Raw genomic sequence first — 25,959 nt, forward strand, 5'->3', positions numbered from 1 at the left:
ACCGACAGACGGGCACACCGACAGACGGGCACACCGACAGACGGGCACACCGACAGACGGGCACACCGACAGACGGGCACACCGACAGACGGGCACACCGACAGACGGGCACACCGACAGACGGGCACACCGACAGACGGGCACACCGACAGACGGGCACACCGACAGACGGGCACACCGACAGACGGGCACACCGACAGACGGGCACACCGACAGACGGGCACACCGACAGACGGGCACACCGACAGACGGGCACACCGACAGACGGGCACACCGACAGACGGGCACACCGACAGACGGGCACACCGACAGACGGGCACACCGACAGACGGGCACACCGACAGACGGGCACACCGACAGACGGGCACACCGACAGACGGGCACACCGACAGACGGGCACACCGACAGACGGGCACACCGACAGACGGGCACACCGACAGACGGGCACACCGACAGACGGGCACACCGACAGACGGGCACACCGACAGACGGGCACACCGACAGACGGGCACACCGACAGACGGGCACACCGACAGACGGGCACACCGACAGACGGGCACACCGACAGACGGGCACACCGACAGACGGGCACACCGACAGACGGGCACACCGACAGACGGGCACACCGACAGACGGGCACACCGACAGACGGGCACACCGACAGACGGGCACACCGACAGACGGGCACACCGACAGACGGGCACACCGACAGACGGGCACACCGACAGACGGGCACACCGACAGACGGGCACACCGACAGACGGGCACACCGACAGACGGGCACACCGACAGACGGGCACACCGACAGACGGGCACACCGACAGACGGGCACACCGACAGACGGGCACACCGACAGACGGGCACACCGACAGACGGGCACACCGACAGACGGGCACACCGACAGACGGGCACACCGACAGACGGGCACACCGACAGACGGGCACACCGACAGACGGGCACACCGACAGACGGGCACACCGACAGACGGGCACACCGACAGACGGGCACACCGACAGACGGGCACACCGACAGACGGGCACACCGACAGACGGGCACACCGACAGACGGGCACACCGACAGACGGGCACACCGACAGACGGGCACACCGACAGACGGGCACACCGACAGACGGGCACACCGACAGACGGGCACACCGACAGACGGGCACACCGACAGACAGGCACAAACATACATACATAGAAATACACACACACACCCACAGCTAATTTTCCAGCCACCCTCCTGTTTCTTACCTTTTCTTTGCAGGAGGGTGGCTGGGGCTGATAAGAGTTGACCACTTCCTCCCAGCAGCACTTGCTGCGGCTGCTTTTTTTTTTTGTAAGGGGCCCGGTCGCGCTATACCACGGCCATATCGCTGACCGGGTCCCTGAAGATATAGGGTCCTCGAGGGCCGCCGGGCCTGTGACAACCGTTATGGTTGTCACCCCCTGATGGTGGCCCTGATTGCAGATGTGTGGGGACACTTAACAAAACAGAAGGAAATTATGGATGAATAAAGAACACCTAGTAATACTTCTGAAATAGTTTCAATCATTAACTTGCAACACTAAAAATAGTCATACCAAGTGGATAGGGGTAACTCTCTGGCTAAGCACTTTGCAAATAATATCCGTGTTTAATAGTCTGGGTAAGCACTTTGTGACGGTAGTCACCATCAACTGGGGTTTCATATAAACATTTTATGGTGGACCCTGGACTATTCCTATGTTTAAGTCACCCTGTGTCCATTTTGGGTGCACGGTGGTTGTTTGGGGTTAGAGGGACACTATAGTCACCAGAACAACTACAGCTTATTGAATTTGTTCTTGTGAGTAGAGTCATTACCTTCAGGTTTTTTGCTGCAAACACTGTCTTTTCAGAGAAAATGCAGTGTTCACATTACAGCCTAGTGATAACTTTACTGGCCACTCCTCAGATGGCTGTTAGAGATCCTTCCTGGGTCATGGCTGCCTAAAATGCATCCAAACATTCAGTGTCTCCTCCCTCTGCATGCAGACACTGAACTTTCCTCATAGAGATTAATTGATTCAATTCATCTCTATGAGGAGATGCTAAATGGCCAGGGCTATGTTTGAATCATGCTGGCTCTGCCCCTGATCTGCTGTCTCAGTCTCAGCCAATCCTATTGGGAAGCATTGTGATTGGATCAGGCTACCACTTCTGATGATGTCAGCAGACTGCTTGTTTTTCTGAGGCAAACAGCATGCAGAGTTACAGCTTCAAGCTTGAATAAAGTAAGATTTTGCTATATTTATGGAGGCATGAGAAGGCCAGGGTTGCTAGATGCTGGTTTTAACACTATAAGGTCAGGAATACATGTTTGTGTTCCTGACTCTATAGTGATCCTTTAAATGTTAGTGTGTTCTTGCTAAAGTTTGCAATCAACAAGTTGGGTTTGGGTGTGGAGCCTGTACAGCGCTACCTATTGGTTGCAAGGATCTAGCAACCGCTGTATGCACTACCTGAATAGCAAGGATTGCAATTTTGCATATTGCTGCAGACAGAGATATGTTCTGTTAATTAATGTCTTCCCTATCCCTTTATAAATATATTATTATGCTATTATAATTTCCTGTGTATTTTGTGACATGTTTTGGTTATTTAAATCTTATTATGTTTGTCACTGCAATGTATATGTAATGAACGTATGGACTAATCCCAAGTAAAATAAAGTATTGTATGTTCCATTTGGAATGGTGTCCTGTGTGGACACAGCCACAGAGATGTCGTACCAGTTGGCTGGCTGAATGATCACTCTAGCTCTGGGATAAATCAAGAGAGCTAGGCCTAAGAGCCGCAAGTGCCTTTGTTAAGGCAATAGAAATCACATTGCTGGCAGAGAGGTGGCAACGCTCCAGAAGGACCTCAGTCAAGCCACAGCGACTTGGGCAGAAGAGCGGCAGTTTTCCCTGGTTCCAGCGATCCTGGGCGGAGGAACCCAGACTGGGTACAGCTCTGCTACACACTTATATAGTCAAATTTTGTACAAATATTAAGATTATTCAACCAGCTACAGCCCAACACCGGTATTTTGTGTGTCACAAACTAATGGATATTCCATATCCCAGTAGAGAGCACTCAGGAGTCTTTCAAAGTAAATTTCATCTGTTGCTTTATTGAGCAATTACAAATTCACACAACGTTCCAGTCGACGTTTCAGCTTGAAAGACGCCTGAGTGCTCTCTACTGGTATCGTATACAATTTGGTTGCAGACTGCACCGGAACATTAAAAGACCGGGAGCATTGAGTGCTGGGACGTGTGTGTGTGTGTGTGTGTGTGTGTGTGTGTGTATATATATATATATATATATATATATATATATATATATATATATATATATCCTATGAAGAAATAAAAATATAGAGTCACAGCGTGTTACCCAAATAGATACCAAAACACTCAAAACACCCGTGTGGTAACCTCTCTATCCACACAAAAATCACAAAATAATATACATACAATGGGTGGAATAGTTCGGTTCAGGGTAAAAGACGATGGTATGGAAACAAATGGAATAACTGTGGAGATAAAAATGGTGTACAAGCACCTAGTGCAATATCATACAGTACAAGTAAAAACAACGTAAACTGAGTTCTTTAGTACTCACAAGGAGGGAGCCAATTGGAAATGGCTCAATCCAGATGCCTGTGGGATAGTTAGAAGGGATCCCACTCCCTTCCAAAGTGCAAATAGTGCTTCACCGGTTTCAAGGAGAAATGTCCACACCAACAAAATGTTAGGGACTAAATCCTTTTAATGAAGATGAATAAAATGCAGGTAATAATGTATAATACAAACAAAAAAGCAAACTCAATAAAATCCACTAAGATTGTGGTAAAATATAAAAGTCCTCTGTGGGGGTAAAAAAAACTTGCAAAACGCGTTTCGCCCAAGTCCTGGGCTTCCTCAGTTGCTGATGGTGTCCTGTTTGGAGGTGTCCTTATGTATCTGCTCGGGGAGATGCTTACTTCCGTGTTCGCGCGCTTTCCCCGTTTCCGGTCGCGCGTCTATGACGTGTTTCCGGTCCGCGATCTGTAAACTGGATCGTTGTTGGAACGCATATGCGTTCCACATATTCAACAAACTTTATTGTTCTCGTTTTTCAGTCCGTGAACGGTGGGAATATCAAATAAAATGTTCGTTTTAAATGAAGTGCATAGAGAAGTAAAAATAGGTTAATCAAACGGATACATATATTTATAAATAGAACATATAAATGAACAGAAATGCAAAGTCTTATAGAAACCCTTAAAGATAAAGGAAAGTATATTCCTAAGTGTGTCTATTATTAATTATCTTATCTTAACAGTAGTTCAGATCTTCTTTGTGAAAATATTAATAATTAATAAAAACTTTCTGGGAGATGAAATCGAGAAGAGAAGGAAGGGCAATTCCTAAAAGGGGAATCTAAAACGTATTACAGAAAAAGAGAGTAAAAATATTGAGCCATGTGGATCATATAACACTAGATCATAAAATTCAACATATCAGACATATATACATAAAATTAGACTTTCAGAGAGATACAACTCTGGTATAGTCTCTTGGGGTCCCAATCGTGCTATATAAAAATTAAGAATAAAAATACCATATTAATATGCTAAAATGTGGTATACTACAAGATGTTATAAAAAATGACATATTTCGAAATCTGCATTAAGACCATTAGGTATGAGAGTATTAAAGTTAAAAATAAATCTCATTTCTTCTTTCCCCAGCTTATTAATATAATTGCCTCCCCTCCAATCCTTTTGAACTAATTTTATTGCGCAAAAAAATAGGCCTGTGGGGTCTTGGCTATGTTGACTTTTAAAATGCTGGGAGACAGAGTGCGTTTCAAGGCCTCTTTTAATATTTCGGACATGTTCCGCAATCCTCACGTTTAAAGGTCGTATTGTTCTTCCTATATATAAGAGATTGCAGGGGCATTTCAGGATATAGATGATTCCTTTAGAGTGGCATGTAAGGTGATCTTTGATTTTGTATGGTCGTCCTATCATTCCCCCTAAATCTGTAAGGTGCCTTTTTTTATTTTTTGTGACTCTACATGGTAAGCACTCTCCACAGCCATAAAAGCCTATCAAATTATCCATAAAGTGCTTGGGTTTTGTAGTCTCTAGATTACTTCTGACTAACATATTTTTAAGGTTACTTGTGCCTCTGTAGATCATTCTTGGTTTAGGAGGTAGAATATTTTTAAGTATGGGGTCGTCCCTTAAAATGTGCCAATGCTTATTAATGGCTCTTTTTATCTTTCTCGTATTGCCATTATATTTACTAATAAAAGGGACTTCGTTGGAATTATACGACATTATGATGTGCACACTTCCTTTCAGTCCCGCCGAAAACCGGAACATGAAATTAAAGTTCCTGTACCGCGGTGCAAGCTGTGAAGCCGGCCCACGCTTCAGGACAGGTAAGTAATTATGGGATATCGGCGTATAACACGCACCCACGATTTTCCCCCTATTTTCAGGGGAAAAAAGTGCGTGTTATACGCCGATAAATACGGTATATATCCTATGAGCTCTTGCAGTGCATGCGCATTTAGGAGAGGAGGAGGAGAGTCCCCCGCCCGGCGCTGGAGAAAGAGGTAAATTTAACCCCTTCCACCCCCCTAGAGCCCGGCGGGAGGGGGACCCTGAGGGTGGGGGCACGCTCAGGGCACTATAGTGCCAGGAAAACGAGTGTTTTCCTGGCACTATAGTGGTCCTTTAAAGCAGGCTTCCCCAAGCTCCGGCCCTCCAGATGTTGCTGAACTACAACTCCCATAATTCTCAGCCTATTTCATTCATATAATCATGGGAGTTGTAGTTCAGCAACATCTGGAGGGTTGGAGTTTGGGGAAGCCTGTATTAAAGGAACACCAAGCACTATAACTACTACCCGCCTGTGGCTGCATAACCCGGTCTGTAGAGCTAAGCAGGGACGCTCATATTGGCTGACCGGGTCAGCTGAGTGTTCTCAGCCAATAAACGCAGCCCTGTATAGGTCCGTGCTTTACTCATTGTAGAGGTCTGGCTTTTCCTGTAGGAAAAGCCGGATGCAGCGGGGCACCCAGGGGACTTGGGTGATTTGTCTTTGTTTTGAAACTGTTTGGAACCAGGACCTCTATTGGACCTTGAATATTGGCTGACTCTGGCATGACTCGTTGCTGAAGAAGTTAAATGTGAGGTCTTAATTCTTTAGAAATAAAATTGTATTGTCCTATTCTTACAATGTAATGTTTGTCCTTGTCTTGTCATCCCTCTCTACAGGACAGTACCCAACACCCCCAGCCTATCCCACACAGACTCCTAATCCTCAATCTGTGTACCCACCAACCATGCATCTTTCACAAGCTCCTCCTTATACCGATGCTCCACCGGCTTACTCAGAGGTAATGTATGATACCATTGAAATTATATCATCCTATGTATGCGTTTGGGTCATATAGCTTGCAGAGCATCATGGTAGGTAGACTTCTGAAACCCCTGGAGTTCTACACAGCAATTACCCCCAAACAGAGAATGAGGTGGAAATCAAATATAAACTAGACATTTGAATTAAATGCAAATTTCTCCGTCCGTTTAAAGAGCAACCCACAAACATGTATTTCTAATGTTATTCATTCAGTGGTTACAGGAAGGTGTGTACATCTAAACCTGCAGAAGAAAACTGTTTTACATGCCTTCTATCTCACAATGCACTTGTCTCACTTTGGCCACTGCTCCACCCTTCTTGGCTGAGATCGTCATTGATAATGACCTCAGCCTATCCACTGCTTCTCCATAGAGAAGCAGGGTCATAGTGGGAATGTTTCAGGTCACACAAAATGCTCTCTAATGTAGGAGGGACTTCATATTCAGTTTAGATATATAGCTTCCATTTAACTGTTGTTAATTTACACTAACATTTTTTGTTTTTTGAAATACTTGCCTGTTAAGACACAATCTTAACCCCTTAAGGACCAAACTTCTGGAATAAAAGGGAATCATGACATGTCACACATGTCATGTGTCCTTAAGGGGTTAAAGGAGTACTTTATGAACCATAACCACTTCTTCACATTGAAGTGCTTATGGTGCCTGGAGTTCCTTGGGGCCATCCTACTATTAAATGTTAAACTGTTTTCGAATGAGAGTCCACTTGTGTTTATAGGCTGGCCCTACTCTTTGTCTCTGGCTAATGGTTTCACATTAGTCTTTGCAACAATGAGTTGCAGAGATTGGCTGGCTGAGCACACTCAGCCTGTCAGCTGTCACGGCTATGTGTTGGTATGGCTAAAGCACAGTTTAACCATTACCTAGATATAGCTCCAGTGGTGGCTGGTTGCAGGTATCAGGGGACACCCATTAAGTTTTCAAACAGTTTAACACTGAACCATTAGACTGTCAGAGAATTGCAGGCATCACACCCATTTCAGGGAGATTAAATTGTTATGGTGTCTAGAGTGTCTCTTTAAAGTGCCAATTAAGGGCTCTGAGGGATAGCTGCATGTACATTTCACAAAGATGTGGAGGTCTTATAATGAAGACCTCAGCATTTTCAGACAAGGGTTCTTCCGGCTTACTCAGTTGCCGATCTATACACTGCTATGGATTTGCCCATAACACGGTTAGAATAGGCACCCCGTGTAAGAGTGGCTTCTAGTACTTCCTGGGAATCACTTGCATTGTGATGCGTAGGCCTGTTATGACTAATAGTCCAGACACATCGTCTATGTTGTAATAGCAAATGAGCTAATGTGATTTGCCTCTTGGAAGTAGGAGACACCAGGATGTCACCAGATGCCAAGTGGCGTGCGTGTGTGTGTGTGTTTGTTTTATGTATTTATGTGTCTGGTCTAGGTCTAGAGTGTTTCCTAAACTGTCTAAAATTAGAATTTCAAATTAAAATCCAAAATAGCTGATCTGGTAAATTTTTGTCATCTTCCAATTTTGCTATTTGGGCCTTTAAATTTGAAATTCTCTTTGAATTCCACCCAATTTTGATTACAGTGGGGGGGGGATGTTTGGCAACTCGAACCTTCAGCTCCCTCCACAGATTTTCTATGGGATTAAGGTCTGGAGACTGGCTAGGTCACTCTAGGACCTTAATGTGCTTCTTCTTGAGCCACTCCTTTGTTGCCTTGGCTGTGTGTTTATGGGTCATTGTCATGCTGGAATACCCATCCACAACCCATTTCCAGTGCCCTGGCTGAGGGAAGGAGGTTCTCACACAGGATTTGACGGTGGTGATAGTGTTCTTGGGGTCATAGGCAGCATTCCTCCTCCTCCTCCAAACACTGCAAGTTGATTTGATGCCAAAGAGCTTGATTTTGGTCTCATCTGTCCACAACACTTTCACCCAGTTATTCTCTGAATTTTCATTGGCAAACTTCAGGTGGGCCTGTACATGTGCTTTCTTGTGCAGGGGGACCTTGTGGGCGCTGCAGGAATTCAGTCCTTCACGGTATACTGTTACGAATTGTTTTCTTGGTGACTATGGTCCCAGCTGCCTTGATCATTAACAAGATCTTCCCATGTAGTTCTGGGCTGATTACTCACCGTTCTCATGATCACTGAAACTCCACGAGGTGAGCTCTTTCTTAGATCACCAGACCGAGGGAGACTGACAGTTATTTTGTGTTTCTTCCATTTGCGAATAATCGCACCACTTGTTGCCACCTTCTCATCAAGCTGCTTGGTGATGGTCTTGTAGCCCATTCCAGCCTTGTGTAGGTCTACTATCTTGTCCCTGACATCCTTGGACAGCTCTTTGATCTTGGCCATGGTGGAGAGTTTGGAATCTAGTTGATTGATTGCTTCTGTGGACAGGTGTCTTTTATAGAGAGAAAAAGACACATGTAAGAGAGTGCTCCTACTCTCAGCTCGTTGCCTGTATAACAGACACCTGGGAGACAGAAATCTTGCTGATAGGGGATCAAATACTTATTTCACTCATTGACATGCAAATCAATTTCTAACTTTTTTTACATTTTTTCTTTTATTTTTTTGTTATTCTGTGTCTCACCTTCTATTAAAATTATACACTGATCATTTCTTTATCATTGGGCAAACGTTCAAAATCAGTAGGCGATCAATTACTTTTTTACCTCACTATATCAAGCCGGCTGTGTTAGGGAGGCAATAGGCAGCCCATGCCAGTAATACATAACTGAGGAGCATGTTGAAAAATGTCAGTGGTTAGGCTAGTTGAAGTACATCTTGATATGCTGGAGGTCCCCTGGTAGCTATATCCCTGCTAGCAGTTTTTTTTCCCCTCCATGTCTGTTATATTTGTGAGTTACGTGTAAATGTAAATTGCATACGCATACATAGTTTACATACAAATTTAAACAGAACATTAGAGGATCCTAAATGATGCGGAAAAAGTGTCACTTTAAATCAATACCATATCCCCCCTTCTGTCCCAACTTGGAATTTGGAGTGGGAGGGAGTAGTATAATTAATTTTTTTAATTTTTTTTTTTTTTTTAAACTTCATTTTACACTTTCATAAGCAAAAACATGAAGTATATAGATGAGACTATTTTTGGTGCCGGAGGTTAAAGGTGACTCTTGTCCTTTCTGGGATTTCTTCCAGTACAGACAGGGTGACATTTCAGTTATCCTTATCTTTAGATGCCGTAAGCAAACTATATTTTACATTATAAATATGTTTAATAATGTTATATCTTTTTTTTTTAAATTAAATTTTTTACATGTTATATTTATTTACCTCTCCCTTTCCTCTTTCTTTTTCAGCTTTACCGCCCGGGGTATGTGCACCCACCTGGTGCCAACATGGCTCCTTTATCTGCCCCCTACCCTGGTACGTCAATGTATCTGCCTATGACCCAGCCTATGCAAGTTGCTCCAATGGCCTCTTCAGTGCCCTTGGCATACTATCCTATTGGTCCTGTGTATCCACCTGGCTCCACTGTCCTTGTTGATGGCGGGTATGATGCTGGGGCCAGATTTGGACATGGCAGCGCTGCAACAGTGCCCGTAAGTATTTCTTTTAATATGTATTTTAATTTGTTTGTTCTTAAGAAGTCGTTATGCTCTGACAAACAACAAACTGGCTTATAATGATCCAGTCTATCGTTTCCATATGCTTCAATCACAAAGCGATTAAATGGTACAGTATCAATGGAGAAATAGTAATGTGTGACTGACATCTGGAAATAAACTAATGTTATTGTCAAACCATGCCTTTTCCAGAAAGAGAAGCTGACGTGAGAAACAGAAGGCTGATATACAGGTGATACTTGAAAAATTAGAATATCATGCAAAAGTTAATTTATTTCAGTAATGCAACGTAAAAGGGTAAACTAATATATGAGAGAGATGCATTACATGCAAAGCAAGATAGTTCAAGCCGTGATTTGTCATAAGTGCGATGATTATGGCTTACAGCTCATGAAAACCCCAAATCCACAATCTCAGTAATTTAGAATATTGTGAAAAGGTGCAATATTCTAGGCTCACAGTTTCCCACTCTAATCAGCTAAGTAAGCCATAACACCTGCAAAGGGTTTCTGAGCCTTTAAATGGTCTCTGTCTGGTTCAGTAGGAATCACAATCATGGGGAAGACTGCTGACCTGAGAGTTGTGAAGAAAACCATAATTGACACCCTCCATAAGGAGGGAAAGCCTCAAAAGGTAATTGCGAAGGAAGTTGGATGTTCCCAAAGTGCTGTATCAAAGCACATTAATAGAAAGTTATGTGGAAGGGAAAAGTGTGGAAGAAAAAGGTGCACAAGCAGCAGGGATGACCGCAGCCTGGAGAGGATTGTCAGGAAAAGACCATTCAAAAGTGTTGGGGATTTTCACAAGGAGTGTTCTGAGGCTGGAGTCGGTGCATCAAGAGCCACCACACACAGACGGACATGGGCTTCAGATGTCGTATTCCTCTTGTCAAGCCACTCCTGAACAACAAACAACGTCAGAAGCGTCTTACCTGGGCTAAAGAAAAACAGACCTGGTCTGTTGCTCACTGGTCCAAAGTCCTCTTTTCTGATGAGCGCAACTTTTGCATCTCATTTCGAAACAAAGGGTCTGGAGGAAGAATGGAGAGGCACACACTGCAAGATGCTTGAAGTCCAGTGTGAAGTTTCCACAGTCTGTGTTGATTTGGGGAGCCATGTCATCTGCTGGTGTTGGTCCACTGTGCTTCATTAAGTCCAGGGTCAACGCAGCAGTCTACCAGGAGATTTTGGAGCACTACATGCTTCCTTCCACTTACAAGCTTTATGGGGATGCTGACTTCATTTTCCAACAGGACTTGGCACCTGCCCACACTGCCAAAAGCACCAAAGCCTGGTTCAATGACCGTGGGATTACTGTGCTTGATTGGCCACCAAATTCGCCTGACCTGAACCCTATAGAGAATCTATGGGACATTGCCAAGAGAAAGATGAGACATGAGACCAAACAATGCAGAAGAGCTGAAGGCCGCTATTGAAGCATCCTGGCCTTCCATAACACCTCAGCAGTGCCACAGGCTGATAGCTTCCATGCCACGCCGCATTGAGGCAGTAATTGCTGTAAAAGGGGCCCAAACCAAGTACTGAGTCCATATGCATGCTTATACTTTTCAGAGGTCCGATATTGTTCTATGTACACTCCTTGTTTTATTGATTGCATGTAATATTCTAATTTACTGAGATTGTGGATTTGGGGTTTTCATGAGCTGTAAGCCATAATCATCGCATGACAAATCACGGCTTGAACTATCTTGCTGTGCATGTAATGCGTCTATCTCATATATTTATTTTCCCTTTTACGTTGCATTACTGAAATACATGAACTTTTGCACAATATTCTAATTTTTCGAGTATCACCTGTATAGACACATACACATGATGGCAATGTAATGTTAAAGGGACACTCCACTGCCCAAATACAAAATAGATAAAATTGAGTTTAGTAGATATACCCCAAATTAAAATCTGCATACATTTAATTGTGCATTTTTTAATTTAAGTTATATCTAAAAATGGCTTGCAAAAACTGTAAATCTTTGTAAGCCCTCCCCTTCTAACCCCGCCCAGACTTTCTTTGACTGTCCAATCACAGACTTCCCAATGCAGGTCAATGAGAAGTTTTTGCAAGGCAGGTGCTCTGGGCAATTGCTGCCTCTTGAGTCCTGTGCAAATGAGCTAACCAAACCAGGACCTGATGCCTGCTTGAAAGCCAAGCGTCAATTTGTATTGAAATCTGCACTTTTTCCAAAATGAAAAAATTAGGACACATTCCTCGCACGTAAAGCTTTTTAACAAGCTAAAATGATTTAGGGGTCTGGAGGGCCCCTTTAATAAAACATCCTGAGTCGTGTAACTTATTTTCTAATTGGGCTAAAGCGCCAGGATTGGTGCCAAATTTGCAACCTATTTGGTGATGTTGGTGAAGGGAAATGGCAACAAATTAACCTTTTAGATCTGCTGTCAGCGAATTCCCAGTGGAAGGAGCTAGCAGTGAGTGCTGGTAAGGGGTGATTAGAGTGGGTGCCAATTGTGCCAGCTCTGTTACTGATTGGGATGGAGATATGCCCATTTGCCTCTGTTGTTACTTGCCAACGCCCTAATAACCATCTACATTTGATAATTATCATCATGCTAACAGCAAAGATTTGCAATTTCCTTGTCTATTCTTAATTCCTGATTTTGTGAATTTGCTTTTAACTATTTGGCATAACCTGGCTTTATGTTTACGTATAATAGGATTCACCATGAGGTCACTTGTTTATTCATTCCAGGGTTGCAGCATATGCAGTCAACTTTAGATGTCCTATCTAAATATACCTGTATGCACCAAAAAACTAAAAATGCCAGAAACAAAATATAGCGTAGAGGGAGAAACGGGAAAGTTGAGAAAAGAGATGAGCTGTGTAGCAAAAAAATTCCTAGTGATGTGGATATCCCAATCTTTCTGCAAAAACTCTTACTGAGCCATGCTTAAACATGAGGGTTATTTATACATCACATTACAGTTCTTCTTTCTCCAATACAATTATATTGGTAAATTTTCTTAATTCCAATAGCAATATGTGCAGGTGAGAGTGTAACATTCTCAAGCACAATACCTTTTAAGCAATGCTTAATTTACCAATATAATGGTATTCTTCCATTGTTCTTGAATTTTGTTGTTCATGCATGCAAGAAATTGAAACTGGAATATACTAGTTATTGAACAAAATATTACATTGTCTTCAATACATGTTCACTTTTATCTTTTTCCAGCCACCTCCTCCAGGCTGCCCTCCCAATGCAGCTCAGCTTGCGGCCATGCAAGGTGCCAACGTCTTAGTCACACAGAGAAAAGGCAATTACTTCATGGGCGGTTCGGATGGAGGATACAGTATGTGGTGAAAGGAATGAAGAAGCATGGAAATGGGGGGAACATAAAGCAAAAAAACCCACAAAAAAGTAAAAAAATAAATTTAAAAAATGGGCTAATTCTTTTGTATGAGGAATGACATCTCACTGCGTGAGCACTTCCTGCGATGTTCAGCTTTAGAATATTAACCCAGAATTGCTGTTTAGACACACATTTAGTGGTCTCTTCAGTCTGTACTCCTAATGTAGGGATAAAGAGGTCCTTTTTAAAAAGAAGGAAATAAAAATGCTTTGCAACCCTTCATACCACAACTTAACTTCCCCCACGCATTTTCACTCGTTAATAAGATTAAAGATATTTACACGTTAATTTTAGGCTTCCTGGATCTCCTTAGAGGGAGAATAAAAAAGAACTGCATCTGGGGGGTAATTATTGAGAAATCACAAGGAAACAGATTGAATGTGATTTTTTTTTTTTTTTGTTTTGTTTGTTTGTGCTTTAAAAACTGTTATAGGACAGTTTATAGTAGGAACGTGTGATGTGTTTTTCAGAGAATGAAAGCAAGATTCACCTGCATACACATAACATTTAAATATAACTTTGGGAGTTCTTTTTAACATGAATCCCAAACATGTCCTGGTAATTTCTGTTTTCTGCCCTATATTCTGATTTATAAATATATGCATCTTGTATCTGCTCTTTATCTTTTTGTTTTAACTTTGTGATATTCTTTACCTCTGTAATAACACTTTAAGCCATTTGCAGACGCTTGATATTGACACATGGCTTGGTGTTTATTGAAATGTGGGTGCTGGAACAAAACCGTTCAAAATAATCTAGTAATTTCACATTGTCTGAATGCTGAAAGGATGATTTATTTTCTTACTGGTTTATTTTTTAGCAAAGTGCTAGTCCCAGCAATAAAGCCCTAGTTTCCAACATTGAGCAACATTGAGATGTTTCTGAAAAAAAAAATTCAGCACCCAAATTATTATATAAAGCCACCTAGATGTGTATTTTAAAGGTTATTTCCCTTATACATTTCTTATATAAAAGTGCATATAAAAAGTTCTTTTGAAGTTAAGAAGCAATATGTTTTAAGAGAAATGAATGATCTACATTAAACTCCAATGCATACATATATTGTGATGTTGGGCCATAAGGCTTCCTGGTATAAAAACAAACCTAAAAGGGCCAGATTTTGTTAATGCATGTGGTGGGGCAGCCATCGCATTTCACAAATGCTGCATGTGATCGCTGTTACTCCTAAAATATATGTACATTTCTGTATGGTCCGTCTGTTTTGATGCTTAAAACAAATCCTGGGAGCTCAATCATGCCTGCACACTGTCGGCTATATTTTTGGGGTGGCTTTTTGCTATGAGATTTAAAAACAGGGGTTTCCTTGTATTTCTTTCTCATGAACCCTGTCTAGAGTAAAAAACATACAATGTTAGGGCTATTGTAATTATTGAAACACATTGAGGTTGATTCACTAAACACTAAATTGTAGTACATTGAAAATGTAATTGCAAAATTCAGGTAACAACAATTTGTTTGTAAAACATTTGCTGTAGTCACAGTTTGACTGTTTTTCCCCTCAATTTAGCAATTTGGGTTTTAATTCAGTGTTTAGTTAATTAACTGTATTCCCAGTGGTTATAGTGAAAGTTATTCTAATTCATCAGAAAGATCTACAACAGGGCAAGAGGATAAACAGTTTAACATCTATACCTATAGCCTTTTAAAAGGTAATCATCGCCCTTGGGGTGCAGTGTCATCAGTGTTTGCTAGTGGTACCATAATCAGTCAAATTTAGGCCAATAATTAAATCTTCAGTAAATATGTGCGTTACAATGACTTTGTTTTGATGAATAAACATATATTGAAAAAAAATTAAACTATTCTGCTTTTTTGTTTTAAGATATAATTAAAATATTATACTTGAAGGTTGGGGTAAGCCTCAAAACAGATTAGTGCCATTACAGAAAAAAAATAATACAAAAACTCTTGTTACTCCCCAGTGAAGCCAATTTTCCAACCTGTATTTCATTTATACCTTGCATATATTGAGCCAACAAGCTTGAATGGTTGCAGTATGAAGGACAACATATGTTGGTTGTTTAAATACAGCTATACTAGTGGTTTCTTTTTAGAAACTGCTGAACTCCAGTGAAAGAGGTGAAAGTTATTTCCAGAATCACTAGCCTACGAGAAGAATAATTCAGGGATTCAGTTGTGTTTGAAGATGTTTTATGTGAGTGATCAGTTTGCTGCTCAAGTAACCCATAGTGAAATGTTCTCCAGGTCTCTGTTGTAGCAAACATGTTACAAAAAAAACATTTATTTTATTATGTAAGACATCATTAAGTTTTAGTTGTACTTATGCAGTATACAGTGAATAGTCTTGAGCTGTACTGGGAATAATTCCAGTTCTGATTCACATGAAAGGAATGGTTACCATATCTAGTACAGTAAAGAAGTTTTACTTCTGTTAAATAAGTCCTGTCTCTCTCCATACTGTTTTATAGGCTCTTATGACTGACTTACTAAGGAAGTTTAGCATTCAATGTCTTTAATACACTGTGGTGCACTTGTGGATTTTGATTTTATACTAAAACAAATGTAGATTTAAAAACTATTTTGAAGATTTGAATAAACTGATGATGTTGAAATAAACCTCATAATATGAAAATCTCCAATTACACTGTCTTGTGTTTTGTGTATCGGTTGATAATGGTTTTTATATATCAATAGAGTAACACAAAATAGATGCTTTGTAATATACACTCCTAACAACAATACACCCTTAACAGGATAGGGATCTCTTTCAACTTACATTTAATGGATACAAAGAAGAAATTAGCATTTTCACAAGTTGTGTATTCTATTTAGTGGCTGTTTTATTAGTTACACCCATTGATGCAAACAGATAAACCTATAATAAGGTGAGTGCGTAACCCTATATAAAGCTGTCAGTCAATATACCGTGAACCCAGATTTAACCAAAATTACCGTATATACTAGAATATAAGACGAGTTTTTCAGCACATTTTTTTGTGCTGAAACCCCCCCCACTCGACTTATACTTGAGTCAATGTCTGTATTATGGCAACTTACATTGCCATAATACAGACCAGGACCGCCAGGCTCATTACAAGCCCGGCGGTCCTGTTGGGGGCTGGGAGCAAGCTGTAATTTACCTTTACAGCAACTCCTGTCAGCTCCCTTCTCCTCTGTTCCGGTCAGCGCCACTGTAAATCTTGCGAGAGCCGCGGCGTCAGAGCGTTGCCATGGGTTACCGTGGCAACGCTCCGCGTGGCACTCAAATGGCAACACAGCTTGCTCCCAGCCCCCCTCCTGCACAGCCCATGCCACTGGAACACCAGGGAATAATATAGCCCCCCTCCCTGGTCATGTATCAAGCAGGGAGGGGGGACGAAAAAAAAAAATACAAATTTAAATAATATTAAAATAAAATAAACATTTTATTATTTAAAAAAAAAATGCCCACACCCCCACCAAGGTTACACACACACTGCATTATATTCATACACACACTCTGCATCACATACATATACACACACTGCATTCATTATATACATACTGTAAATAAACAATTAATATAATTTTGGGGGGATCTAATTTTATTTAGAAATTTACCAGTAGCTGCTGCATTTCCCACCCTAGTCTTATACTCGAGTCAATAAGTTTTCCCAGTGTTTGGGGGTAAAATTAGGGGTCTCGACTTATATTCGGGTCAACTTATACTCGAGTATATACGGTAGTCCCTTCCTAATTCTCCATTCCTATTAGACTTCAGGGTTCTTTATCTAAAGTGAGTAAAGAGGTTAGTAGTGAATTTTTTTCTTTTATCCTCAAGTTTCTAAGTGTTCACTAGGAGGAGCTCTTTTATAAACTGTACAAGGTTAGCTGGAAACTAAGTACTTTGTAAGAGGCATTCAGAGTGAGCCACAATTTCTCATCTAGTTACCCTTAAAAAAAAAAAAAAAAAACACACCTCTTACGTTATTCACATGTTTTAAAAGGTGTAACACATGTTATATTATGTGTCTGCTTTTATCTATACATATATCAATATCTCCTGTAGAATTTAAGATCTTTTTTTTTTTTAAACAATAACCAGGATGGTTTTAATGAAAATCAAGTCGATTTAAATCACTAGTCAGTAAAACTCTATTTACATAATGATGTTTAAACATAAATACTCATTCTTACTGGTTGTTATAATTTTAATATTTGCAACCAGGTAAACTTTTCAGATTAGTTTAACAGTGCTGTACCGTATTTGCTCAAATCTAATGCGCCTTCGAATCTAATGCACACTACAATTTTTTTTTTTTTAAACCTGGATGCCGAAATATGTTTTCACTGGCGAATGTAATGTGTATTTGTACAAGAAGATACTGTACTCAGAAACACAGTCTTGCATCCCTGTCGAGCGATGTAAATGCAAAAAAGATCACATACAGTTTTATAAAACCATAGCCTGCAGATGTTCAGCCATTGCACCTGTCAAGGGGTGGGATATGTGAGGCAGCAAGTAAACGGTCAGTGCTTGGATTTCATGAGTTTGAAGCAGGTAAAATGGGCAAGTGAAAAGATCTGGGTGACTTAGGCAAGGGCTAAAGCTAGATGATGGGGTCAGAGTATCTCCAAAATAGCAAGTCTTGTGGGTAGTCCCCAGTATGGTTAGCTCCTACAAAAAGTGGTGCAAGGAAGGACATTTGTCGGGGTCATGGGCACCCAAGGATCATTAATGCACGTGGAGAGCGAAGGCTAGCTAGCCCATTTGGTCCTATCACAGAGATGAGCTACTGTAGCTCAAATTGCTGAAAAATGTACTGCTGACCAGGATAGAAAGCTGTCAAAACACACCGTGCATTGCGGTTTGCTGGGTGTGGCACTGTGTAGTCTGAGACCTGTCCACCACCAAAAGTGCCTTCAGTGGACGTGATCGTCCAAACTGGACCGCGGTAGAAGTTTGCCTGATGCATCACATTTTCTTTAAGATCAAGTGGATTGGGCGCCGGGTGCGTTGTTTACCTGGAGAAAAGATGGCAGCAGAATGTACTATTGGAAAAAAGGCAAGTTGACAGAGTAAGTGTTATGCTCTTGGCAAAGTTCTGCTGGGAAACTTTTGGGTCCTGGAATTCATGTGGATGTTACTTTTATTTTTATTCATACCAATTTGTGTACATTTGTAAGTAGAGATGTGAAAATATGACATGAAAGAACAAAAGAACATCCTGCATTAAACAAGCATAATTAACATCAAATTGGTAGTATTTAATCAAGTGTTAAATATGGGTAAGTATGGAATTATTCATTTGGGACTCCTGTGTCAGGCGTTTGCTCTTGAGTAGCTGGATACGGAAAAGGTGTGATCCGATGTTTAGTGGTGTATATACTGGGTGTGGGTGGATGTTATTTTGAGACGTACCATCTATCTGGAGATGGTACTTCATTGCAATGGTGTTCCCTGATGTCGGTGACCTCTTTCAGCAGGATAATGCACGCTTTCACACTGCAAAAATGATTCATGAATTGTTTGAGGAACATGAACAAGTTTAAGGTGTTGCCTTGGCCTCCAAATTCTTCAAAACTCAATTGGACTGAGCATCTGTGAGATGTACTGGATCTGATCCATGGAGTCACCATCTTGCAATTTGCAGAACTTAAAGGATCTGCTGCCAATGTCTTGGTGCCAAAAACCATAGGACATATTTAGAGGTATTGTGAAGTCCATACCTCGACACATCAGAGCCATTTTGGCAGCACAAACGGGACCTACATGATATTAGGCAGGTGGTTTTAATGTTGTGTTAACAAGCATACACTGATCAGCCACAAGTGGTTAAACAAAATATCTTCAAAAAATTTAAACTGAAATAATTTGCCCTCTTACCTGGGTCTCAGCCGGGCACCAAGCCCTTTCTAAAGCTGGGGGATGCAGTTTCCTTTTCATGCAAAACACCCCTGGCAGTCATTTAGTCTTAAAACATAACCATTTAATCTGACTCTTTGGAATTTGCTTCCAAAACCAAGAATGACGCAGGCAGCCATTCAAGGTGAAATGTGTTTTATTTATTCAAAAAGTTGTTTTGAAAATATTTTGTTCAAATAAAAACTGATTACCACTCTCTCAAGGATTGTTTTTACCATCAAGGGGTAGCGTTGCCTTCAAAGATGCCTGCTCAAAAAATAGAGCCTATTAAAAAATGTGTGTAATACTGCCGTTACTTTATTTTTATCTGAATATATTGCACTTTATGTACATCTTTTGTTGAGAAAGGAAAGGAGTAACCCTATTAAGGACTCCAAGGCTAAAGAAACTGAGCCACAATATTGGCTACACTCTTGTGAGTTAGCATTAAAGATTTCAAAGATTCCCTATTTATCTCAGACTTTCTGCACTATTATCCTTTATACAACTTTTTGTTTTTGAACTATCCGCAACACTAGAACAAGAATTGAACAATATTTAAAGTATTAATGTGTGTGTAACAAAATTTTATATTGATTTAAAGTGATACAACCACATTCATTTCGCACTATAAACACTAAATTGCACATTAAAACATGTTATTATGCAATCTGAACTCAAGATGTCTGCTTTTTTATGCACTTTGAGCAAATTCACAATTAAAGTACTAAACGAACAGATTGTATGTAGAAGCACTTTTCAATTGGGGAAACAAGACTTTTTTTTTTAAGAAAAAGTTTCATTAAGCGCTCCATCAACACTACATACATGTTCGTAAGTGTGCCCAGAGTTCCCTTAAATAAAGTGGTAATTCAGAGGTGTAACCCCTTGCTTACTCTGCTTAGAGTACCAGCTACACCATACTGACCAAGGCTGAAATTATTGTCTGGGTGTTGCTACTTTCGGTAGGAAAACCAGAGCGTAGGCAGAGCAGTTGGGAAATGAAGAAGTGACCAGTGGTATAATGCGCATGGCAAAGGTCAGAGAACCAAGGAGAGATTGGAAAGCGGTATAGTATTAGGTTCCTCTACAGTAGGACATTTCTAGATAACGTATTATTACATGCTGATAGAGATGTTAAAGAGGAACCAAGAGAGGGTCTTCACAAACTTGGAACAGTTTAGGGTTGCTTTTGACCTCGGTCACGACAAGGGTGGCGAATAGTATAGCTCCTACCCTTTAATATCGTGCAAATGCCACAGGGACAAATGTATTGGGACCAAGCTGAAGGCGTTGGATATGTCAGCTTTCCTGAGCCTGGCTGCTAGCTCAGGCTTTAAGACTGCCCAACAGCATTGTCCACTGAGGCATAGTGCAGGGAACTCTTTGGAATAAATGAGTGAAGTTAGACTAAAAGGAGCCGATATTTATCGTTGAGTTCTTGGATGGTAATCAACGAGGAGACCAACTGATGTCCTTGCCTATCAACATGATCCCCTAATGGTCGGGAAAACGAAATGTGCCCGTGTAATAATGTGAGAAGAGGGAACATGTGCTGGACTGCAATTGGTGATGTTACTCTGGGTGGTTGAAAGTAATTGGTACAAAGTAGGGTACTCCATGTGAGGACACTAATTCTCCATGCCATCATAGAACGTATACATGATATCATAGCCTTCATCTCTGCCATGTTGGCCAAGTACAGTTGTTCGGTGCTGATACCGGGCTTGGGGGTTTTGGATTTGGCAATCATAAGTCTATACACCTCAACTTCGGTGCTGTAGGAGTACAGCAGCAATCTGGAATGGTCCAGGATTGCATGTAACTGGGCTGGCAAAATCCTGCTGCTTGGCCAGAGTACAAAGGTCCAGCAGGGTTACTAGGTATTGATATAACCTCTCCTAATTCCTTACGCGAGTCATATTATACAATGTGGGGTAGGAAAGTAGTACCTGATTGAACTAATCTATGTATGAGTTTCCACTGTGCGTCCTTTGCTAGAAGGACCTTAGGTATGTATCAGAAAGTATAGCCTAAGAACTTAACGAAAAATAACGTGTTCAAAGAAAAAGAGTACCTTAAGCGGATATATTGTTATATTCCCGCTTAAGGTATTCTTTTTCTTTGAATAAATTATTTGGGTTATGCCCACTTTATCCACTTAGTCTTTCTTTTGATTTTAGGGCCAGGCTGTCCTGTCCCTTGAGTCTCTTTTGACAATAACATGTGTATCACATCTCTAGCTGACTAGCATGAAGCAAAATATATGATCTAGTAGGTGCCTAATATTGGAGGTATGAATTAAACTGGCTAAAGATGCCAGAATATGCTAAAAATCATAATCAGGGGTTTGAGGCTCGTGCAAAGCGGGGCCCATATACAAAGGACTTGCATGGACCTAAAAAAGGCCATATGTAATAGTGGTATGTGAGCAGGAAAATGTTGCATGTAGGTGCCTAAATGTAGGGCCGAAATCGAGTCATGGCGGATTCCTGAGGAGGACCGTATGTAAATGTAAGGAGATAAGGCCTAGCGAGGCAGACAGTGTTCAATGTACCGTATATACTCGAGTATAAGCCGACCCGAATATAAGCCGAGGCCCCTAATTTTATCCCAAAAAACTGGGAAAACTTATTGACTCGAGTATAAGACTAGGGTGGGAAATGCAGCAGCTACTGGTAAATTTCTAAATAAAATTAGATCCTAAAAAAAATATATTAATTGAATATTTATTTACAGTGTCTGTATAATGAATGCAGTGTGTGCGTATGTGTGTGTGTATGAGTGCAGCGTGTGTGTATGAGTGCAGCGTGTGTGTATGAGTGCAGTGTGTGTGTGCATGAATGCAGTGTGTGTGTGCATGAATGCAGTGTGTGTGTGTATGAATGCAGTGTGTGAATGCAGTGTGTGCAGGGCCGGTGCAAGGATATTTGCCGCCGTAGGCAAAAAATTTTTGCCGCCCCCTCCCCCCCCCATATGTCCTGACTTCCCCTCCTCCTCCCTCAGTGGTCCTTACCTCCCCACCCCCGTGTTCCTTCACCCCCCCCCCCAGTGGTCCTGACTCACCCCTCCCCTAGTGGTCCTTACCCTTCCCTCCCCTAGTGGTCCTTACTTCCCCCTCCCCTCCCATAGTGGTCCTTATCCCACCCCCTCCCTCTCATAGTGGTCCTTATCCCCCTTCTCCCTCCCATAGTGTTCCTTATCCCCCCATCCCTCCCATAGTGGTCCTTATACCCCCCATCCCTCCCATAGTGGTCCTTATCCCACCCCCTCCCATAGTGGTCCTTATACCCCCCCTCCCTCCCATAGTGGTCCTTATACCCCCCTCCCTCCCATAGTGGTCCTTACCCCCCTCCCTCCCATAGTGGTCCTTATCCCCCCTCCCTCCCATAGTGGTCCTTATACCCCCCTCCCTCCAATAGTGGTCCTTATCCCCCCCCTCCCTCCCATAGTGGTCCTTATCCCCCCTCCCTCCCATAGTGGTCCTTATACCCTCCTCCCTCCAATAGTTGTCCTTATCCCCCCCCCCTCCCTCCCATAGTGGTCCTTATCCCCCCTCCCTCCCATAGTGGTCCTTATCCCCCCCTCCCTCCCATAGTGGTCCTTATACCCCCCTCCCTCCAATAGTGGTCCTTATCCCCCCCCCCTCCCTCCCATAGTGGTCCTTATCCCCCCCTCCCTCCCATAGTGGTCCTTATCCCCCCCTCCCTCCCATAGTGGTCCTTATACCCCCCTCCCTCCAATAGTGGTCCTCATCCCCTCCCTCCCATAGTGGTCCTTATACCCCCCTCCCTCCCATAGTGGTCCTTATCCCCCCCTCCCTCCCATAGTGGTCCTTATACCCCCCCTCCCTCCCATAGTGGTCCTTATCCCCCCCTCCCTCCCATAGGGGTCCTTATACCCCCCTCCCTCCCATAGTGGTCCTTAACCCACCCCATCCCTCCCATAGTGATCCTTATACCCCCCCCTCCCCTCCCATAGTGGTCCTTATACCCCTTTTTTTGTTATTAATTTTTTTTTATTATTTATTATTTTTTTATTATTATTTCTTATTTTTTTTTTCGTCCCCCCTCCCTGCTTGATATATGGCAGGGAGGGGGGCTCTCCTTCCCTGGTGGTCCAGTGGCAGTTCAGTGGGGGGGAGAGGGGGGCTGGCAGAGCTGTACTTACCTGTTCTGCAGCTCCTGTCAGCTCTCTCCTCCTCTGCGCCGTCCGGTCAGCTCTTCTGTCAGCTTACACTGTAAATCTCGCGAGAGCCGCGGCTCTCGCGAGATTTACACTGGGAGCTGACCGAGGTGCTGACCGGACGGCGCAGAGGAGGAGAGAGCTGACAGGAGCTGCAGGACAGGTAAGTTACAGCTCTGCCAGCCCCCCTCTCCCCCGGTCTGTATTATGGCAATGCAAATTGCCATAATACAGACCTTGACTCGAGTATAAGCCGAGTTGGGGTTTTACAGCCCAAAAAATGGGCTGAAAAACTCGGCTTATACTCGAGTATATACGGTAATTCCTGAGTTGCTGTTGGAGAAAATATGGCTGTATAAAAAGTATGAATGTATAGGATGACAGATGTAGGGTAATCGTACCAATGTATAGGAGTTGTGAAATGGACATTAGTGATGCCCTGGTGTACGGTTCGGTCAAATCATAATGGCAGTGAGAATTGCCATAGCTAGGATGGCGGCAAAGTCGTACGTAGAGAAGGGCTGTCTTGGAGGCCAAGAGCAAAGGATAATGCATTATATAACTGACACAATAGATTATTTAGTGTCTGGATGTAAGTGCCATATAACGATGCCAATACTGTGTAAGACTGAAAGAGGTCCAAGAGTGGAGTAAAGAGTAAACGTATGGGATGAGAGATTAAGGTTCCTGGGAGTTTTAGGCTGAGTGAGGGCCATATGGCTAGATGGTGTAAGCCTAGCAAGACCAGGAATTGTGATTGAACATAGTAAGGCAGTATTTAACCACTGTGAAGCAGGAATGAATGGCTGAAATATGCGTACAAAACCCGTGGAATTAAGACTGGTGATTAGTAGGATGTGTATCAGATCATGGTGGTGGATTTGTGGAGAAGTTGTAGTTAACGAAGACAGGTTAGTGATAAGATGGTGGAGTAACCAGTCGTGTTATTAATAATCGTCTAGTTTATGGAATAATGAACAGAATAGAAACTGTATGTAAAAATCAGATTAAAACATTATATAATTATAATATGATTATATTCCTCTAGAACGTAACAGTGGCTGAACAAGCTTGCAGCCATGAGCTATACATAGGACATTATAAGAGGTACACGTGGAATGCTTAGGAGGTTAATTAACACTTATCCATACATGATTGGTATGAAGAGGTGGGTTTAAAGTAATGGCAAAAGCTAGAATATCGTTGAATGTTAGCAACGCAAATATCTCCATTGCCGAGACTGAACCTTACTGAAAGAGGTTTTCTGACTGCATGTAGAACCATCTGAAAAATGACAGTGAACGTAATAGCAATACCTGAACCGGCTGAATGTGGTTAAATACGATTGAAACATGTAAGTGTAGTAGATAAAATGTGCGGCAAAATTTGTCTGAAATGCTAACCATGTCTACAATGCAGATGAGGTTGTGCTTATTAAAGAATCCTGAGTGGTTGAATGTGAACTGAATGCATTGGGAAGGTGTAAAACAATGTGTTTGAGCGGCCGAATGTCGCTTTAGCTGGCAACACAGCAGAACATCAATTATGGGACGCTAGCAACGGCCATATTGAACGCCAGTATCATGATGTTAGTGTTAATGTTATGAATACTCCCTTGTTAATTGCCTACGATAGGAGTAAACGAGTTTGTGTACAGTATCATCATAGATTATGAAAGGTTGTAAGCAGTAGACAACTAAATTACCCAGGAATAACCTAAAATAGCAAACATTAATTAAAATACAATTGCAGAAAAGTATGAAAGTAACTTCAGGCAAATAAGTGATTAATAGGGCAACACCAGCGTGCCAGAATTTGCAAAGATCTTCCTGACTGAAGATGGACATTTTCCGTCAAGCTTGTCCTTGCGTTAAGGACTATTGACGAAAAATTTCCGTCATTTACTAAAGTTAACCCCAGATCGCCACGATCGTTAGGTTAACGCTCTTCCGGTCTGCCTCATTATTCGCTCTGTCCCTGCAACTGTAATCGCTGTGACAGGCTGTCAGAGCGAGCACATGTGCTGCAGGGACTTCTGATCCGCCTCCCTGTGCTTCTGTGGTCAGTGTGAAGTGCAAGGAGACGGATCAGCAGTGGTCTTCTCCCTGTAAAAAAAAAAAAAAAAAAAAAAAAATTAAATGAAGTTAAAGTTAAATCCCACCCCCCTTTCCCCCGCTTTAATAAAAGAAACCCCTTCCATGCCAAATGATCACTGACTACAGTGATCAACGGTCTGGGACTACATTTTACTGTCATCTCAATTATTTATTTTTTACCCTCAGGGATTAAATTAATTTTTTTTTACTTAATTTAAATATTTTAAAATTATATAATTTAGCTAGCTGGGGTAGGTGGAAGTTAGTGGGGAATTTGGTGATAGACTAGCTAGAGTTTAACGTTATAAAAAGATTTGAAAATAGCTTTAAAAAGTTTTTTTTTAAGTTTTAATATCGTTTTAAAAAAGTAATAAAAATCCCTGCTAGCTAGGGGTTAACGATAAA

General features: G+C 42.0%; 2 protein-coding genes across 2 annotated transcripts in view; one reads left to right on the forward strand and one right to left on the reverse strand.

Annotated features, from left to right (window-relative positions):
• The window catches only part of DAZAP2 (DAZ associated protein 2), a 34,688-nt gene extending 18,657 nt beyond the window's left edge, over positions 1 to 16,031 (forward strand). The window contains exons 2-4 of the mRNA XM_063428112.1: positions 6,281 to 6,402; positions 9,751 to 9,993; positions 13,230 to 16,031. Of these exons, the coding sequence (XP_063284182.1) occupies positions 6,281 to 6,402; positions 9,751 to 9,993; positions 13,230 to 13,358 (494 nt within the window). The 3' untranslated portion in view covers positions 13,359 to 16,031. The remainder of the gene's footprint in view (positions 1 to 6,280; positions 6,403 to 9,750; positions 9,994 to 13,229) is intronic.
• The window catches only part of BIN2 (bridging integrator 2), a 281,878-nt gene that overhangs the window by 134,197 nt on the left and 121,722 nt on the right, over positions 1 to 25,959 (reverse strand). The gene's annotated exons all lie outside the window — the stretch shown is intronic.

The sequence above is a fragment of the Pelobates fuscus genome, chromosome 1, assembly GCF_036172605.1.
Source record: "Pelobates fuscus isolate aPelFus1 chromosome 1, aPelFus1.pri, whole genome shotgun sequence".
NCBI lineage: Eukaryota > Metazoa > Chordata > Amphibia > Anura > Pelobatidae > Pelobates > Pelobates fuscus.